The sequence below is a fragment of the Pan troglodytes genome, chromosome 5 (genome assembly GCF_028858775.2).
Source record: "Pan troglodytes isolate AG18354 chromosome 5, NHGRI_mPanTro3-v2.0_pri, whole genome shotgun sequence".
Classification (NCBI taxonomy): domain Eukaryota; kingdom Metazoa; phylum Chordata; class Mammalia; order Primates; family Hominidae; genus Pan; species Pan troglodytes.
This window is the reverse complement of record NC_072403.2, coordinates 102,570,974-102,592,108: the sequence shown is the minus strand read 5'-3', so window position 1 is coordinate 102,592,108 and position 21,135 is coordinate 102,570,974. Positions and strand designations below refer to the sequence as shown.

The window sequence follows — 21,135 nt, the reverse complement described above, 5'->3', positions numbered from 1 at the left end:
AATGCTCGGCTTTCAGTTGGGCTAATGTAGGTGAATTTCACCATAAGTAACATAGACTGGTCTACGATCAAAAGATGTTTCAAGTAGCATATTCTGAAGAGATAACGAATGATTTCGGTGACAATCAGAATATAATATTAGACTAGAAATCGCTCTCAGAAAACCCATATCCTTTCTTTATTCTGCAGTAATTTATTTTAGAACAAGATATTTCAAAGTGACTTTAAAGCGTCGTTTTTCAAATTGACAGGTAAATTTGGTTCTAATGACTATAAAATTTAGAAAAGTAAAAACTGCTTATATATTTTTTAAAGACACTTTAGAACTTGTTAAAAACTTTGGTTGAAAATACTATCTCTTACCATTTACTTGCCATTTTTTAAATTTATTAAGCACTTTGCGTTATATAGCCCATGAAAAACCTAGTGAAATATTATAGATTGTCAACGAGTTATGTCTACTTTAAAATTCTAAAATTATTTTTAAGTGTCAGCAAGTTCAAAGTAGTGAGATAACGTTCAACAAATAAATTTTTTTTCCTGTGCATGTTTTGGAAGAGTAATGGATTACTGAATTATATATTTTTTAATCACATAAAGTAACTTTAGAGATTATTGAGAATATCCTCATTTTACAAGATAATATGGTGGAAAGAGCAAGGTCTTTGGAGTTAGAGGAAAGTTCAGTGTATCAGATATGCCATTTATTAGCTGTGTGATTTGGGGCAAGTTTCCTAACCTCTTTGAATTTTAGTTTACTCTAAAAAAGGGCTAATAAATTCTGTTTCATTTTATCTGCATAACAGATCTTAGTAGACATTATATGCAAAACACCTACCACAGGGCCTGACACATATTAGGAAACCTAGTTCCAGAGAGGAAATGTGACCTGCTTTAAGGTCATATGGCTAAAAGAAGACCTGTATTTTGAAAAGAGGGGGGAATGTTTTTAGTTTATTTTTTTTTACATTGAGGCTATGATAAATTCCTTTTCCAGAAGTGGATAGTTGATGCAGCTTTCATGGCTAATATTCTTTTTTAAGAATAAAAATTCAGTGAGTCAGTATACAAGAATTGCAGTTTTTAAATAAGCGTTTACGTCTGCTCTGTGGTGAATTGCTATGCTTGTAGACTACAAATTGTTATATAATAATAACTTGTGCTTTATGGTCTACTAAATGCTTTCACAAACTTACTTCATTTGGTTCTTACAACCTTAGTTTTTGAATGCTACTTTCTAAAGCTTTTTACATTCTTGATTCAGGGAAAAACAAATTACTAAGGAGGTAGTTATCATTTTGATGTTCTTCCCTTAAAGCTAATTCGCTTCTGGTTAGGTTTCTGTGTTTCCAAGACCCTTCTCTCAGTTTAGATAATGTTTCAATCTTTGTGTGTATGTGGGTGTGTGTGTGTTTAGGACATTTCTGGGAGTAGGTTTTTGTTTTTAGATGAAAATTTGTTTCTAATATTAGGCAGTCATTTGGGTTTTTTGTTTGTTTTATTCCCTTTCATGTTTAATACTTAGTTCATTTTTGCATTAAAGATTGAATTTGGACCTTTCTGATATTGAAAGCATTACATAATTTCCATCATCTTCTTCATTTGCATACATTAAACCAGTGTTACACAATCCAGGGTGAACCATGAACACTTATTAGCTATTTGTCAACTTAGATTACACTTCCAGTTCAATTGTAAGATAAACAGAGGAAGATGACCAGAAACAAAAACTATTTTATGTTGCTTCCAGTATTTTATATTGTATGAGAATATTACCTTCTAAATTAAGAAAATCATGTATTTCTCAATGTAATTAAATTGTATTATATCAATATAATTAGAAACTGTAAAAAAAATAATAATTCAACTACAGGCCAAATATGCAGCCATTTAGTAGATACATATTTCTAAGACATTAGCTGATCTTGCATTTCTAATATTGTAACTCAGTAGTATTAGTTTGGCACATCTTAGATTCAATTCAGTTCAGTCAAATTAGGTAAGGTCTCAGCCTCAGAAATCTGCCTAGGTACTTTTTAAAAGTCATTTAGTGTTTACCATCTAGAACTGGCTGTAGAGAATGTTGGAATAAAAGAGGGGATGGGTTGCAAGAAGTGTTTACACAGGGTAGTATAGTGGAAAGTGTTCTGGACTGAAAAAGAAAATTTAGATGCTGTACTGATTCGGCCATAATATATTTTTGTAACTTTGAGGAAGTCACCACATTTTTCTGGGCGTGTGGTTACTCATGTAAACTGATTGAACAAGATCATTTAAGGTCTTTTCCAGTTCTAAAATGAAAACACATTCATGTTTTCCAGTATTTAACTGTTTTCTGTAGTAAGCTTAGCAGTTCTTTAAAGACTGATCATGGTCTCCTATAGAATTCAGTTGGTGACCAACTAATCCTGGGTTGACAGGGCAAATGATATCCCATTTTACAGATATTGACAAGCAGTCATAGAGTTTGACTTGCCAGAAGCCGCATGCCTAAGTAAATGGTAAAGCTGGGAATTGAATATGAGACTTCTCACTTGTGAGTCAGTTGCCCTTTCCACTGGATTTACAGTGTCACTCAGTACTTTCTGAAGTACTCTATAACCAAACCTAATATGGGAAAGGGGAAACAAAATACTGATTTCCTTTTTAGTGTAGTTGGTCCTGAGCATTTAATGAACATTCTCATCTGTGCGTAATACTCTGAGGTACTATAAAAGATGAATAGGGCTTGGTGCGGTGGCTCACACCTGTAATCCGAGCACTTTGGAGGGCCAGTGCGGGCAGATCACTTGAAGCCAGGAGTTCAAGACCACCCTGGCCAACACGGAGAAACCCCGTCACTACTAAAAGTACAAAAATTAGCTGGGTGTGGTGGCACAGGCCTGTAATCCCAGCTACTTGAGTGGCTGAGGCATGAGAATCGTTTGAACCCAGGAGGCAGAGGTTGCAGTGAGCTGAGATCATGCCACTGCACCTTAGCCTGGACAACAGAGGGAGACTCTGTCTCAAAAAAAAAAAAAAAAAAGATGATAGAAGAATCCTAGGATTACCTCCTTAAAATGTCTGACTTAGTATGATATCAGACTGGAGTAAACACAGAACAGTTAACTATAGACCACAAATTTAAAACTGTGAATATAGTGTAAATTAAACACTTAAGCCATAATTTGAAAATAGAGTTAATCACAGAAGGTTCCATTGAGTAGGGACAAATTTAAAACTAGGATTTGAATAAAGTGACCATCGTGGGTTGGGAAGGTCACTAAGATGAATTTTCTTTGTAGTTGTTCCTCTGCCTAAAGCGCTGTTCCCCCAGAACTTAAGATGACTGACTCCTCACCAGTCAAGTCCCACCTCAAATGTTATTAATACTTCCTTAGAGAAGCATTCCCTGAGCAACCTAGATCTTTTGTCATTTCTATTATCTTTCATGGTACTTACCAGTAACTGAAATTGTGTCTCTCCTTCAGCAAAATGTAAGGTGCTTTATTCACTTTTGTAACCCCAATGCCTAGAACCTAGAAGGTTCTCTATACATATTTGTTCAATGAGTACATGAAAGTATCACAGCATAATCATAAGAATTAAATGCCCATCTTGTTCTCTTATATTACATGTGATAAAATAAGAGCTAAGTTATGCGATTTGGCTAAGGCAACACATTAGAAATGAGATCCGAGTCTTGTTTTAATGTCGACTCTATTATAGTTAGCAGATACTTTTGTTTAGCAGGGATAAAAAATGCTGTAAAGGGCCAGATGCTATGAGTAAGCCACGTATGGTAGGTCTTTACTACAGAGTGCTAAAAAGACACTATTTACAATGGTTGCTTTTGAAAAGGGAGACCCATAATGCTGACCTCAACTATAGTGTAGGAACAAAGCTATAGTATTGGACACATAAAATTACTGCAGCATTTGTATATATTCTTCAGCTTTGTTAAGGAGACACACAAAGGTTTTGTTTTAAAAGCTACAAAGAGGAGATATAGATAGAACTTAAACAGTTATATGTACTTTGTAGGTTTAAGTTATAAATATATGGGGAATTGGTATTAGAGAAAAACCTAATTTATAGTGGTCTAAACAAACTGAGTACATAGATTTGTTAGTCACTATTTAATTATGGATACCTAAAATAATCAATACATTCTTTCATGTGAAAGTGACCACTGATTTCAGTAGAAATCTGGAATTACTATAGTTAAGAGGTAGCTACAGAGATAATTTTTGCATTGTACACGTGTAGCTTAAAAGATAGCATGAGCATATTATTTGAAATAAAAGCCTAGAAAATGGGTGAGATGTACTGTGGCAGGTATTAAAAGACTGCATGAAACATTCAGAAGAAAGTTTGAATAATCAAAGCTTTACTTTTATGTTATCAAATCCATCTTGTCAGCAGATGGCAGTTCCACTCTGCCACAGTTTATTAATAGATATTGAAGTTCTAACATAGTTGGAGGCTCCAAGTCCTAACTAATAAATGTATGATCTATGCTTGTTCTGTCTTGTTCCGCATTTCCAGCCAGAACAATGCCAGCATCACCAGGGGTCCATTCAGATAGTTCATAGAACAGGGCCAAATGAAACTGACAGCTGTAGTCACTGAACTAAAAATAACATGAATTCAGAACAATTAAAAGAATTATTTAATAATAAATTAAGAGCACAAAGGCATACATCCTTTTCCATTTAGGTTAGGTGTGTGTTTGGTTGTTTTCTTTAACATGACTTGTCTGAAGGAATGGAGTCATCTTACATCATAAAGAAATTAATTTTTAAAGGAATTTCTTTAAAAATAACACACATACACACAAAACCTGATTTTTGTTTTTGTGCCTTTCAACAGTAGTTGCATGGAAATATTCTATATACCATCTCATATTCTTCTGTATTTTTTATTAAGAAATTAAATTTAAATCTACTTAATTGTATGAGACTAAAGTTGTAGACCCAAAACAAAGAGGTTTCAACCATAGGGGGAGAAATGCTTATCATAAAGTAATTAATCAAAAACATTTTGATTTAGAAAACATTCGTAAATTTGGAAGGAAATATTTCCAAATTGACCTCCCTTTTAAAACCAAAGTCCTTTTTGCATTCCTCTGTTTTTTACAAATGAAGGATTATGAAGAATATCTGAAATATTTATTTGTAGGTCACCATTTTAGTTGGATGTGTGTGATGGGGAAATACTTGTAACATGATATGTTCTCTTTTTTACTCTTGATGAAAATTCATCTTTGGGGAAAAAACAGTCATTTAAAATAATGTTGGGCTAGGTACGGTGGCTCACACCTGTAATCCCAACACTTTGGGAGGCCAAGGTGGGAGATTGTATGAGGCCAGGAGTTTGAGACGAGTCTAGGCAACATAGTGAGACCCTGTCTCTATAAAAAATTTTAAAAAACAAAAAACCTAATTGTTAATTACAGTGTGTCAAATAAACTGTATTATTCAGAAAAGAATACGGTTCAGAAAGCACGTTTGATTTGTGAACTTGGACTAGAAATTTGGTAGTAAATAAAAAGTGGCCGCCTTTCAGTGGTTTACAACTTGAATATTAAGTTTTTTAATTGTTTACCTCAGTTGCCAGTATGTCTCAAGAGTGGCCATCTATGCCACTTTTTTCTGTTGATCTACCATATGTCAAGAAAAATATCAAATTTGCTTCTGTAGTTTGTAACATTGGCTCATTCCTTATCTAATAATGTACATAATCTCCTTATGTGTTTTTAGGCTTGGCCTTTGTAGTCCAGACATATTATTATTCTACATCTGATCTTCTCCACGATTTTGTGTTCTTGATTAATACAATAAGGAAATTTGTTACCAAGATATTTGCATTTGAAACATTTTCTTAGAAATATGTGATATATTTTTTAAAAATCTATACACATGTAAGATTTTCCCCAGTCAGTGGAGTGCTGTTTTACATAGCCTGAGAGAGGTGGAGTGCAGACAGTAATGAACTTTCTTAACCAGCGTTTCCTGTTGGAGCGGTGGTGTCCACAATTTTTTGTTTGTCTGTCTCCCACTGGTAAAACAAAACACTTTCTATTTTGTATACTCAGTTTTCAGTGTGTATGTATGAAATCGGTATTTTTAAACAATGGAAGATGAAAGGTTTCATACTATCATTTGATCATGGCTCAAGTTGCAATAAGTACTTTCTAAATAAAACCTTTCTAAAATGTGAGAATTGACTTAATTAAAATGAGATAATATCTGTAAATCTACTTAACTAAGGTCAAGTAAACTACAATATACACAAGTGAGGGACTGATAATGGAGTCAGTATTTGACATATTGAACTTAATAAGCCTGTAGGACCCCTGAATCTCAAAGGCAGTTTTAAATATATCTTGAGCTTGGGCAAAAAACCTGGATGGGAGAGATTTGAGAGTATGAAGCCATGAGATTAGAGAACAGATTCAGAAACAAAAGGGCCAAGGACAGAACCCTGGAAAGTAGCAACATCTAAGGTTTGGACAGAGGAAGGAAGAATCAGTGAAGGAGGCTAAAATAGAACTCTTAAGCAGAGACAGGCAGAGAAGGGATTGTTGACAGCCATCTTTGGAGACTGCCATAAGCCCTTTATACACAAGCCTTCTATTAACCCAACTTCACTCTTCTTTCTTAAAGGAAATTAGGGCTTTTTAAAACCCCCTTCTAAACAGCTAAAATCTGATTCGAATATAATCTTTTGAAAAGTTAATTGTTGTTAGTTATCATACTTGCTGCCTTTGAGTAGCATTTTTCTCTGTACCAGGCACTGGACCAAATCCTGGCAGGCCTCTGTTTTGTTGGCACCATGAAACATACCTGAAAGCTGACTCTGATTTACTAATTACATGATCCTTGAATAGGTAACTTCAGTTCTTGGAGCCTTGGTTTTCTTCTCTCTAAGGTAGGAATAAAAAATCCTATATATTCATGGGTTTATGGTGACACTCAAACTCCATCATATTTGTAAGAAAGGGCTTTACAAGTTGTAATATATTGTTAAATATAAGGTTGCATTATCGTTATACAGATAATAAAATTGCATTTCTTTAAAATGTTATTTCTTGAAGAAAGGAATGAGAAGTATATTGGAATGCCCTGGGAAGCTTTTTTTATGCTACATACCACCTTCTGCCACCTCTAATTCCCATTCAGACTTCTCCCTTAGAGAGCTAATATCAGAATGGGGGGAAGGAGAGCAAAATATACCAGGAAACAACTTTATCCATTGTATATATCATCTGATTATTCTATCTTCTACTCTTATGGATATATGCTTATACTCTTTTTTGTTTAAAGCACAAAACTCCTGTCTCTGGCCAGGTGCAGTGGTTCACGCCTGTAATCCCAACACTTTGGAAGGCCAACCCAGGCAGATCGCTTGAGCTCAGGAGTTCAAGACCAGCCTGGACAAGATGGCAAAACCCCGACTCTACTAAAAATACAAAAATTAGCTGGGTGTGGTGGCACAAGCCTGTAATCCCAGCTACTTTTGGGTGGCTGAGGCAGGAGAATCACTTCAGCCAGAGAGGCAGAGGCTGCAGTGAGCTGAGATCGCGCCACTGCACTCCAGCGTGGGTGACAGAGTGAGACCCTGTCTCAAAAAAACAAACAAAACAAAACAAAACAAACTCCTGTCCTCCTGCCGGTATTTCTTACTTGTTTTTAAAAGTTAAGAAATGTAACTATTTTTCTATAACTACTGTTTAATTATGAGTCATTCCTCTTTTCAACTCAGTAGAGAAAAGCATTTAATCTTGCCACAACAAGGATAATTTCCATGTAATACTTACCTCTTTTATGTATCTTTGTACTCAGAAATTTCAAGATTAATTCGGTTATTTCAAAATTCAGTCTTCCCTCATAAGGATTTTCCTTTTCCCTTTCTCCTGCCCAAGATGACATATGGGTGCTGTGGAAAGCTTCCACAAATAATATAAACAGCAAGGGAGAGCTCTCTGGTCTGTGTGATGGCTTCCACTGAAATATCTTGCCTTATTATCTGTTGTTAATGGATTAGCCTTGAATGCAGTGATTTTCAAACATTGAAACTACCTGGAGGGCTTGGTAAAACATGGATTGCTTGGCCTTACCATCAGACTCAATAATTCTGGGTTGCACCCTGAGAATTTATATTTCTAATAAATATCCAGGTGATGTTGATACTGCTGAACCGGAGACCACACTTTTAGAGCCACTGGCATATGCTTTCACTGTCCTTATATCTGCTTTCCTCCTGGAACGTCTTTTTCTTTTGACTTCTCTGACTCTCTCCTAGTTTGCCTGCTACCATATTGACTGTTCCTTCCTGTTCCTTGCCCATTCCTTCTCCTCTCTTGTGATCTAAATGTTGAACTGCTTCAAAGCTCAGTTCCTCTACTCCAGTATCTCCATATTATTTTTGGTTACCTCTTCCAACTGATTGACTAGAAAAACTGACTACATGCTAATGACTCCCAAGTTTGTATCTCTTTGTCTGACTTCTCCATAGATCCTCTCACTCACGTTTCTACCTTCTTACTTGATATCTCCTCTTGGATATCCAGTAGGCATCTTAAACTTCATATGACTAAAACCAAACTCTGAGTTATTTAAAAAAAAAATCTGCATCATTCTTATCCGTCAGTAAACTGTTGTCCAGTCTAGGTGTTTTCCTTGATTCAGCTCTTTTCCTCTACACCTGTCCTGCCTGGATGCAGAGCATCAGCAAACCCTATTGACTCTACTTCTAAAACATTTCCCAGATCTGCCCAGTTTCTGCACTACCATTGACATTGCCCTCGCAGCTATTGTTGCTTGTTTGGACTGCTGTAATGGCTTCCTAATGGGTCTCTATTTACATATCCTAGCTTCCCTACAATCCTTTCTTTAAGAGCTATAATGATTTTGTTTAATGTCACATACCATCCTTACTTCCTTAAATTTTTTCAGTTCCTTCACATTGCACTTAGACTGAAATTCAAACTCCTTTTTATGGTAGGTAGAGCCATTCAGGATCCAACCTCTGCCTGTCCCTCCAGCCTTACTTTACAATCACTCTTCCCTTCCTCCACTATACACCGGCCACACCAAACACTCCCAAGTATTTCTCTAAATCATCACTAAAATGTCACCTTTCTCAGTGAGGCCTTGAGTGATTACCTTGTCTAAAATTGGAGTGAGGCAGAGTGCATACATGTGTGTATACACACACAATTATACTCCTTTTCTTCTTAGCACACAACTAAGTTGTGTGTGTGTGTGTGTGTGCGTGTGTGTGTCAGAGTCTAGCTCTGTTGCCCAGGCTGGAGTTCAGTGGCGCGATCTCGGCCCACTGCAACCTCTGCCTCTCAGGTTCACGCCATTCTCCTGCCTCAGCCTCCCCAGTAGCTGGGATTACAGGTGCCCGCCACCACGCCCCGCTAATTTTTTGCATTTTTAGTAGAGATGGGGTTTCACCGTGTTAGCCAGGATGGTCTCGATCTTCTGACCTCGTGATCCGCCCGCCTCAGCCTCCCAAAGTGCTGGGATTGGTGCCTTGTGTCATCCAAATGTCAGATTCGTAACCTCTTTATATGGCCTTTTCAAACTGCCCAGCCTGGAGCTGCCACTAGTCTCTTGGTCATAGCATCCTATTTTTTGTTGTTGTCGTTCTATGTGGCATTTTTTTAAAGTCTGATTTTTTTCTTACTCATCTTTTGTTTATATATCGATTGTCTTTTCTCCTTCTCCCCTCCCTTCACATATGCTAGAAAGTATATTTGTGTAGATCAAAGCCTTTGTCTTATTTCTTTCTGTATTTCTGATGTCCCAAACAGTAGCTGGTTGTAGTACACACTAAAGAAATATTGGTTTAAGGAGTAAACAAACGAAGTTCATTATTCTTTCAACATCAAGCCTCACTTGCATCCTTTGAAGGCAGAAGACCTAACCCAGTTCTCCCTGCTTGCTGACCAGGCCTTTCCCTTGGCTTTCATTAATCCTCTGAAACCCAGCTGTGTTCTTCATTAAGTATTTGAGCTAGCTACCATCCCACAGACCTCTAATGTAGGTCCCAACACTCTGCCCTACCGCAGCCTCCTTCCTGCGATCAGAAGACTCCTTACTTCTCAGTTACCTTGCTTTTTGCTTCACAAGAGCTTTTCTTTATCCCTTACGTGTTCTACTGGGGCTGAGGGAACCCGGGTTAGGGCCTCCCTTGGTCTGTCTTCCTTGCCACAATCCTTACTCCTTTGAAGCTTCTGGTGTTTGCAGAGCACATGCTGTGAGGATGCCTGCTCTTAGGGATCTAAGTGAGAACAGAGGGGTATGAGTCTTTTTTGCTGTTGAATCCCTACCCTAACCCTACCCTGAAAAGGGGGAGGGAGGAGTTTATTAGCCTTCATCATTAGCCCTTACCTTTGGCCCTTTTCAGCTGGTAAGTGTTTAAAAGTTTTTAAGTACTATTATTTAGTCTTAAATTTCTTCTCTACCGCACTTTCATTCCATGAAGGCAGGGGTCCATTCTTCATATATATTTTTTCTTCTCATTCCCAGTGTATCTACCTTTATGCTATTTTTAAAAATGGGAAGTCATTTTTGATACACATAAACTTAATTCTTTAAGTATTGACTGTACTTATAATCTCACTCCTTTGAATTCACAGCAGTTATTATTTCTATCCTGTATTTCAGGTCAGTACAACCTTGGACATCTTCACCTTTCTTTATTATAACTTTAGATCCTGTCATTTCACTGTGCAAGTGAAATATCTTGTGGCCCTAATAAGAATGGAGGCTTCTTGAGCCCATGGGCTCATCTTACAGGAATGTGCCTGTTTTGTATTTCAGGGTGTTCTAGAAAATTGCTTTCTTGAGCAAAAAGGAGAAAGTTTTTCATGTCCTCATTTGACCACATTTTGTTCCCATGGCTTTAAGTTGAAAGCTCAGAATCAGCTCTACTCTCATCACTAGGTGGCACTTGTGAATTACAAATAGTCAAATGAATTTTTATGACAAACATGTGATTCACAAATATAGATAATGTTTGGAATCCCTGCATGGACGTTCCTCAAAATGGAAGAAATGAAAGAAGGGGATTCCTAGTAAGTACCAGTTGCTGTGATGTATTTATAAATACATGGTTGAAGAATAAATTACTTTATAATCATTTCGTATTTAATAGTAGTATCAATAGGTAAAGTCTGGTCTCCATGCCTGTGTTCTTAAACTAATGTTGCCACGAAGTTGAAATTTTTTTAGGACCTGCTTGCTATTCATCTTAGTTAATTGCAAGAGAAATGAGTACTACAGGTCAGGTGCAGTGGCTCACACCTGTAATCCCAGCACTTTGGGAGGCTGAGGCAGGGCGATTACTTGAGTTCAGGGATTCAGGACCAACCTGGGCAACATAGTGGGATCCCATCTCTACCCAAAAGAAAAAAGAAAGAAAAGAAATGAGTACTACAGCCCTTTACACTGATTCATACCCAATTCCAAGCACTTACTGTTCTTTGTAGTATTTGAGGAAATACCTGGTTTTAACTTACGAATCCTGTAGATATTCATGAAGGAAAATGTCGGCACTTCTATTTTACTGTTGAGAAAACAGAAACTCAAACTTGTCCCCCATTAAGAGCTAATAGGTAGACAGAGCCCTGCATTCAAACTCAAGTCTGTTGGATTTCAGAGCCTGGGTGTACTCTTTCATTTATTCTAATGGTACCAGGTAGCCAGTACCCTCTATTCACAATAAAGTAACTGAATGGCAAGTACAAATGTCTGATGAGAATTGTGAAGGAGAACAAGAACCTAAACCACAGAACACTGAGTGCCCAGGGCTAGGACGAGTGAAATGGGAAGTCAACAAAACAAAGACTAGCTACCAGAGAAGTTGGCCTACTTTGAAATTTTGCCTAGAGGCAGCCCCATTTCCTTTAAGCCACTGATGAACAGAAGCTGAATATAGAGTATGTTCATCATTAGGTGCTCTAGGCTTCAAATTCTGGCTTCTCTGAATATTTTCTGACCATCCAATCTTGGGCAAGTTACAACCATGTGACTCCATTTGCATCCCTTTTAATTGGAAGAGGATTAAATGTGTTAATGCATGAGAAGCACATAGAATAGTACCTGGCACATAGTAAACATTCAATAAATGTTAACCATTTGAGTAGCTTTAGACACTGAACAACATGGTAAATGTTCATTCTGCCTTATTGATACATGAAGTGGAATTTAAGCTATGGCTAGAGTGGTCATACACATCGCAGTTTACAACTAGTGTCCTAATATTATTATTATTAATGCCCCTTTTTTGATCTCCAAAGTGCCCTCAGTTAGATAATAACTCATTTGATCAAACTAGTTATAGTCAGCTTTGTTATAGAAGAGTTTTGTGCCAGGAATTTGTTCATGTAAGTCTAAAGTAAAAGTTCCTCCAAGGGAAGATACTAACTTCTACTTCCCGACATGGGGCTTTATATATGTTACAAATTAGGACTGGTAACATTCCCGTGTTAGACTACCTGGCATCAGACTGCACTTTAACACTTGCTAGCTATATAGCCTTGGGCAAGTTTTCTTTAAAGCTAGGCACTTCAACTGTAAAATGAGGACAGCATTAGTACCTTCCTCTAGGCCTGTGTAAATGAGGTAATGTATATAAAGCATTAGTTAAGTGCCTGCTGCATAGAAAGTACATATAAATATGGTTAAGAGATGCAGATTTTTTGCTAAAGAAAAAGGCATTGATACAAAGTGCTTAGGTTCATTGGAAGCTGAGAGATTGGAGTAGGTGGTGCTTAGCTAAGGTCCTTTCACAATGATAAAATCTAATGATTTTATTCTAACAAGTATCAAAAGCTATTTTTGTTTTCTTTTTTTATATTATGAAAAATGTCAAATATTTGTAAAAATAGGACTCCATGAGAGAGCAATGAACCCATGCAGTATTCATCAGTTGGCTTCAACAATAGTATGATACATGTCTGATCTTTATTTTTATGACTTTTGAAAAATAACTGTAATGAGATCTATTTTACACATCATAAAATTCACCCATTTGAAGTGTACAATTTGGTGGGTTTTGCAAATTTACCAGGTTGTCAGCCACCACCATAAATTAGGTTTTTGGTTTTTTTTTTTTAATAATTTCATCACTTTGTCAGGATACCAGCTACTCATTTACTGTTAATTCTAATTTTCACCCTCGGTCCCAGGTATCTATAGATTTGCCTTTTCTGAACATTTTGTATAAATGGAATCATACAATATGTGGTCTCTGGTGTCTGACTTCTTTGACTTAGCATAATGTTTTTGGAGTTCATATGATAAGTAACATATATCAATAGTTTTTCTTGCGGAATAAAATTCCATGGAATAAATACTATATTTTGTCTGTCCTTCGTAGCCGGTCTTTTAACATCTATATTTATATCCTTTCTCCTCCATTCCCTATCCCTGTTGAATTATTCAAAGGCTATTTTTAATTTCTTAAATATGATAGCTGAAAATATTTATTATATGTTCCTGCTTTTTGTTTTTCCATATCATCTTCTGTCTTCTCATTCATCTTGTCTGTTTTAATTTTTTTTTCTCCATTTAACAAATCACTTTACTTTGTTCCTCCGTGTGTCTTTTTTGTTTACTTGAGAATGAAAGGGTGTACAGATCATAAACTTTCAAAGATAGAGACAAGCGTGCATTTAATTATCTTCTCACTTTAACAAAAATTCATACTTGTTCAGTGGCAAATCCAGATACTGTTGATTTCCATGTTTTTTTTTTTTAATTTAAAGTCTTAAAGATTGGCTTTAGTTTTTTATATTGGGCTGATCTATTTGATTCCGATTCTTGTGTTTTTTGTTTGTTTGTTTTTTTGTTTGTTTAACTCAGGTTGTTGGAAGAGGAGCCTTTGGAGTTGTTTGCAAAGCTAAGTGGAGAGCAAAAGATGTTGCTATTAAACAAATAGAAAGTGAATCTGAGAGGAAAGCGTTTATTGTAGAGGTAAGTTGAGATTTCATTTCTTTTGTGTAGTTCTGCACTTAAGATACTCTGTGAATTTAATATTATGAAAAAGATTGGTTTCTCAGATGTCATTTCTTTGTATACATGAACATCAGCAATTCGGTTTAATCAAAGGTACTGCCATAGGAACATTTTCTCGTTCATACTCTTAATTCTGATTAAAAATTAGGGGAAAAACGACTTAACTACATAAATGAATTCACCCCTGAATTAAAACAGTTTCATCCATGGAATTCAGATCTATTTCAAGGTGTAATATTTTAATTTTAAAATAGAAAAGAAATGGTATGCTTTCCCATTATCTAAAATTAAGAAATTTTATACACTTATTTTAAATGGAATGTTTTTAGAAACTCAAATTAGATTATTTTAAAGAAAAATTATTTCAAATTTGATTTTTCTCATTTAGCATGAAAATTTGCACCTATTCTTTTAGAAATAGATTAGATTGAATGATGAAAGAAAATCCAATAATCATGAAATTAGCATATTATCAAATTTATCCTTTACTAACTTTGTTATTTTGTATTTTGGATCACATTATTTAGTTAAATCAATGTTTTTATCACTATTAAACCTCATTGGCCAATGGATAAGTGGCCTGTACCTTATAAGCCTTCTGAATTTATATCTCTGTTTTTTCATTTAATCATAATTTCAAAATATACTTCATATTTTTAATGTATAACATGGAAAAATGAGGACTTAATTGTGATATGAGAAAGTGATTTGTAAGTGGCTGAATGAGTTGAGAAATGCTGATAAGTGATTTGATGTCAGCATGAAGAAAGATGATTTCTAGTAATATGTTCTAGGAGTCTAGCCTCAGCTTTGTCTTATGCAATATTTTTATTACAGTTTAGATAAAGCTATTGATCATTTCCTGTTACATTAGCAGTTTTACAAAGCTGGGTGAAATAGCATATGTGTTAAACATTAGGAATCACAAGTGAAAAAGATCGTAATAGCGTGAAGAAAATTTTTTAAATCCAGATGAGATGTGCATGTAATGTAAAAAATCAAATGGTTCTCCAAAAATTCTTAGTAAAAAAGACTTCAGTCTCCTGTACCTCCTCCAATCTAATTTTCTGCTTCCCAGAGACAACTACTTTGAGCTCATTCCTTCATGTTTGGTGTCCCCAGTCCAGATGCTGTTTATTACCCCTTCTCTAAAGAATCAACCTCTAGTCTTCTGCTGGGTTGATAAGAGATAGTCATTGAGCTGTTTGAAGTCAAGGAAGGAATCTTTGAGTCTTTTACACTGTCCCCTGCCCTATCCTTTGATTAGCTCATTTGCATAGGTACCTCGTTCTGCTGCCACTCCCCAACCTTTTGGAAGCTTTGTGAGATAAATCTGGTTGCTTCTCCATTTTTCTCATTGCCAGTTTATGATGCAGCTCTTCTAGGTCTGCTCTATCAGTTATTGCTAGTCATTTCCTTTCCAGCTTCCAAAAATGTATGCTGTTTGTGCACTTTGCATTCTCTTCATCCTTCTGAGGTTATGCCTTAAAATTTTTCAAATCTTTACCATCTTAGTGGGAATTAGGGAGAGAGGAGGAAAAAATGCTTGTATAATCTGCTATCTGAATCTCAGTGCTGAACCTTAGCAAGATGAAATATAGTAAATATATTTTCATATAGTAAATAAATATAATAAATAGTGATACTGATTCTATTAGGACGAAAAATCCACACATGTTGGCTCTAGATAGATAGAGCTTTTTATTAGCATACAGTATGAAGGTTTAGAGACATTAGTGTACTGAATATGAGCCAGCAGCATAATGTATGTAATAGAGAAGAGGAAGAAGAGTGGAAAAAGGGCAGAAAAGAGAGGAGAAGGGAGAAAAGAATGAGAGCAAGAAGCAGTTTGCTGTGGAGCGGGATGCATTAATAGAAAGAAGTTTGAAGACAGACATGATGGTTCACATCTGTAATCCCAGAACTTTGGGAATGGCAGATGGGTTGCTTGAGCCCACGAGTTTGAGATCAGTCTGGACAACATGGCAAAACCCCATCTCTACAAAAAATACAAAAATTAGCCAGGCATGGTGGCTGTGCACCTGTAGTCCCAGCTACTCCAGAGGCTGAGGTAGGAGGATTGCATGAGTCCAGGAGGCAGAGGTTGCAGTGACCCAAGATTGTACCACTGCACTGCAGCATGGGTAACAGAGCAAAACCTGTCTCAAAAGAAAGAAAGAAAGAAGTTTGAGATCTAGAATAAGAGAAGTGAGTATAGCCAAACCCCTCATTGACCTCTGTATGGATCATTGGATCAGGGATAATTAAAACTGAAAGAGGGAAACCAGCTAGGAGGCTATAATGATCACTGCAGCAGTTCAGGTTGGGATTACTAAGGCAATGGCAGTGGGAATGGAGAGGAGAGAATTAATTCAAGAAATGAGAAATGGAATGGAGGCAAGTATACGAGGGAGTGCACATTTTAAGTCAGATAGACTAAAGTTCACACCCCACTTCTTAGCTATGGAACAGGTCATTCAACCCTCTCTGAGACTTAAGGTTAAAATCTCATCTTTAAAATGGAAATGATAATACCTACCTTGCGGAGTTGTGATAATTATACAATATCTATAAAGTGCATATTAGGGCCCCACACAGAGTAGCTAGACTGTTCAACTATAGCTATGAAGATGATAACAATGATAGCATGACGTCTGGTTTGGATAATGCAGCTCAGTACCATCTCTGGGATCATATCCTAACATTTCTTGGCAGAGTTCATCTCTTCTTATTCTATATACTCGTCGTGCCTTGTTCATAACTCCTGTTATAGCACTTTGCACATTGATTTAATTATTTGTTTAGATGTCTATCTCTCCAGCTAAACTGTATGAGCTGGAGAACAGGGATTCTGTGCCATTCTGGGCAGTCACTTGGTATTTTCAGTGACTATGATTACAATGCCTGTTACATAGTAAATAGTGATTGTTGAATGATTTAAACAAATGTTTTGTACAACAGTAAGATTTTAATGATACTGTGAAATCAGTACTTCAAAAGTTATCACTTTTTAAAAGAAACCTTAATTTCTTAACAGCTTCGGCAGTTATCCCGTGTGAACCATCCTAATATTGTAAAGCTTTATGGAGCCTGCTTGAATCCAGTAAGTTTGTTACTTTTTCATGGTCACCTGTGAGAAATGACATGGCAGATGTGTGTGTGTAGTTTATGTAGCTATTTTTGTTTTTTTTTTTTAAGTTTTTCAAAAATATTATATTTTTTCAAGATAAAAAGGTACCTCCAATACTTTAAAATATCAGCAGTGATCCCAATAGTTCAAGGACTATATGAGTACATGTGGCTATTATACACGCACAGTATGTCACCAACACACTCTACACAGTGAGAATACAGCACCGTGGCATTGCTCCCATATTATTATTTTTTTCTTTCTCTTTATGTATTTATTGAGTTACTTATTTGTTTTTGATATCTTTTTTTATTATACTTTAAGTTCTAGGGTACATGTGCACAACGTGCAGGTTTGTTACGTATGTATACATATGCCATGTTGGTATGCTGCACCCATTAACTCGTCATTTACATTAGGTATTTCTCCTAATGCTATCCCTCCTCCTCTCCCCACCCCACAACAGGACCCAGTGTGTGATGTTCCCCTTCCTGTGTCCAAGTGTTCTCATTGTTCAGTTCCCACCTATGAGTGAGAACATGTGGTGTTTGGTTTTCTGTCCTTGCAATAGTTTGCTCAGAATAATGGTTTCCAGCTTCATCCATGTCCCTACAAAGGACATGAACTCATCCTTTTTTATGGCTGCATAGTATTCCATGGTGTATATGTGCCACAATTTCTTAATCCAGTCTATCATTGATGGACATTTGGGTTGGTTCCAAGTCTTTGCTATTGTGAATAGTGCCACAGTAAACATATGTGTCCATGTGTCTTTATAGCAGCATGATTTATAATCCTTTGGGTATATACCCAGTAATGGGATGGCTGAGTCAAATGGTATTTCTACTCAAGATCCTTGAGGAATTGCCACACTGTCTTCCACAATGGCTGAACTAGTTTACAGTCCCACCAACAGTGTAAAAGTGTTCCTATTTCTCCACATCCTCTCCAGCACCTGTTGTTTCCTGACTTTTTAAGGGTCACCATTCTAACTGGTGTGAGATGGTATCTCATTGTGGTTTTGATTTACATTTTTCTGATGGCCAGTGATGATGAGCATTTTTTCATGTGTCTTTTGGCTGCATAAACATCTTCTTTTGAGAAGTGTCTGTTCATATCCTTTGCCCACTTTTTGATGGGGTTGTTTGATTTTTTCTTGTAAATTTGTTTAAGTTCTTTGTAGATTCTGGATATTAGCCCTTTGTCAGATGGGTAGATTGTAAAAATTTTCTCCCATTCTGTAGGTTGCCTGTTCACTCTGACGATAGTTTCTTTTGCTGTGCAGAAGCTCGTTAGTTTAATTAGATCCCATTTGTCAATTTTGGCTTTTGTTGCCATTGCTTTTGGTGTTTTAGTCCTGAAGTCCTAGCCCAGGCCTATGTCCTGAATGGTATTGCCTAGGTTTTCTTCTAGGGTTTTTATGGTTTTAGGTCTAACATTTAAGTCTTTAATCCATCTTGAATTAATTTTTGTATAAGGTATAAGGAAGGCATCCAGTTTCAGCTTTCTACATAAGGCTAGCCAGTTTTCCCAGCACCATTTATTAAATGGGGAATCCTTTCCCCATTGCTTGTTTTTCTCAGGTTTGTCAAAGATCAGATGGTTGTAGATGTATGGTATTATTTCTGAGGGCTCTGTTCTGTTCCATTGGTCTATATCTCTGTTTTGGTACCAGTACTGTGCTGTTTTGGTTACTGTAGCCTTGTAGTATAGTTTGAAGTCAGGTAGTGTGATGCCTCCAGCTTTGTTCTTTTGGCTTAGGATTGTCTTGGCAATGTGGGCTCTTTTTTGGTTCCATATGAACTTTAAAGTAAATTTTTCCAATTCTGTGAAGAAAGTCATTGGTAGCTTGGTGGGGATGGCATTGAATCTATAAATTACCTTGACCATTTTCACGATATTGATTCTTCCTATCCATGAGCATGCAATGTTCTTCCATTTGTTTGTGTCTTCTTTTATTCCATTGAGCAGTGGTTTGTAGTTCTCCTTGAAGAGGTCCTTCACATCCCTTGTAAGTTGGATTCCTAGGTATTTTATTCTCTTTGAAGCAATTGTGAATGGGAGTTCACTCATGATTTGGCTCTCTGTTTGTCTGTTATTAGTGTATAGGAATGCTTGTGATTTTTGCACATTAATTTTGTATCCTGAGACTTTGCTGAAGTTGCTTATCAGCTTAAGGAGATTTTGGGCTGAGACGATTGGGTTTTCTAAATATACAATGATGTCATCTGCAAATGGACAATTTGACTTCCTCTTTTCCTAATTGAATACCCTTTATTTCTTTCTCCTGTCTGATTGCCCTGGCCAGAACTTCCAACACTATGTTGAATAGGAGTGGTGAGCGAGGGCATCCTTGTCTTGTGCCAGTTTTCAAAGAGAATGCTTCCAGTTTTTGTCTATTCAGGATGATATTGGCTGTGGGTTTGTCATAAATAGCTCTTATTGTTTTGAGATACGTCCCATCAGTACCTAGTTTATTGAGAGTTTTTAGCATGAAGGGCTGTTGAATTTTGTCAAAGCCCTTTTCTGCATCTATTGAGATAATCATGTGGTTTTTGTCTTTGGTTCTGTTTATATGATGGATTATGTCTATTGATATGTGTATGTTGAACCAGCCTTGCAACCCAGGGATGAAGCCAACTTGATCGTGGTAGATAAGCTTTTTGATAGGCTGCTGGATTCGGTTTGCCAGTATTTTATTGAGGATTTTTGCATTGATGTTCATCAGGGATATTGGTCTAAAATTCTCTTTTTTTGTTGTATTTATGCCAGGCTTTGGTATCAGAATGATGCTGGCCTCATAAAATGAGTTAGGGAGGATTCCCTCTTTTTCTATTGATTGGAATAGTTTCAGAAGGAATGGTACCAGCTCCTCTTTGTACCTCTGGTAGAATTTGGCTGTGAATCCATCTGGTGCTGGACTTTTTTTCTTTGGTAGGCTATTCATTATTGCCTCAATTTCAGAGCCTGTTATTGGTCTATTCAGGAATTCAACTTCTTCCTGGTTTAGTCTTGGGAGGGTGTATGTGTCCAGTAATTTATCCATTTCTTCTAGATTTTCTAGTTTATTTTCATAGAGGTGTTTATAGTATTCTCTGATGGTAGTTTGTATTTCTGTGAAATTGGTGGTGATATCCCCATTATCATTTTTTATCGTGTCTATTTGATTCTTCTCTTTTCTTCTTTATTAGTCTTGCTAGTGGTCTGTCAGTTTTGTTGATCTTTTCAAAAAAACAGCTCCTGGATTCATTGATTTTTTTTTGAAGGGTTTGTTGTGTCTCTGTCTCCTTCAGTTCTGCTCCGATCTTAGTTATTTCTTGCCTTCTGCCAACTTTTGAATGTGTTTGCTCTTGCTTCTCTAGTTCTTTTAATTGTGATGTTAGGGTGTCAATTTTAGATCTTTCCTGCTTTCTCTTGTGGGCATTTAGTGCTATAAATTTCCCTCTACACACTGCTTTAAATGTGTCCCAGAGATTCTGGCATGTTGTGTCTTTCTTCTCATTGGTTTCAAAGAACATCTTTATTTCTGCCGTCATTTCATTACGTACCCAGTAGTCCATTGTTCAGTTTCCATGTAGTTGAGTGGTTTTGAGTGAGTTTCTTAATCCTGAGTCTAGTTTGATTCCACTGTGGTCAGAGAGACAGTTTGTGGTAATTTCTGTTCTTTTACATTTGCTGAGGAGTGCTTTACTTCCAACTATGTGGTCAATTTTGGAATAAGTGCAATGTGGTGCTGAGAAGAATGTGTGTTCTGTTGATTTGGGATGAAGAGTTCCATAGATGTCTATTAGGTCCACTTGGTGCAGAGCTGAGTTCAATTCCTGGATATCCTTGTTAACTTTCTGTCTCATTAATTTGTCTAACATTGACAGTGGGGTGTTAAAGCCTCCCATTATTATTGTATGGGAGTCTAAGTCTCTTTGTAGGTCTCTGAGGACTTCCTTTATGAATCTGGGTGCTCCTGTATTGGGTGCATATATATTTAGGATAG

General features: G+C 36.5%; 1 protein-coding gene across 5 annotated transcripts in view; it reads left to right on the top strand.

Moving 5' to 3' along the window:
• Positions 1-21,135, top strand: part of MAP3K7 (mitogen-activated protein kinase kinase kinase 7) — a 70,508-nt gene that overhangs the window by 849 nt on the left and 48,524 nt on the right. For all 5 annotated transcript variants that reach the window (XM_009451653.5, XM_003950893.5, XM_003950892.5 and 2 more), the window contains exons 2-3: positions 13,862-13,972; positions 17,052-17,117. Coding sequence is in view for 4 of the 5 variants with exons in the window: in XM_003950893.5 (XP_003950942.1) it covers positions 13,862-13,972; positions 17,052-17,117 (177 nt within the window). In the remaining variant the exon portion in view is untranslated. The remainder of the gene's footprint in view (positions 1-13,861; positions 13,973-17,051; positions 17,118-21,135) is intronic.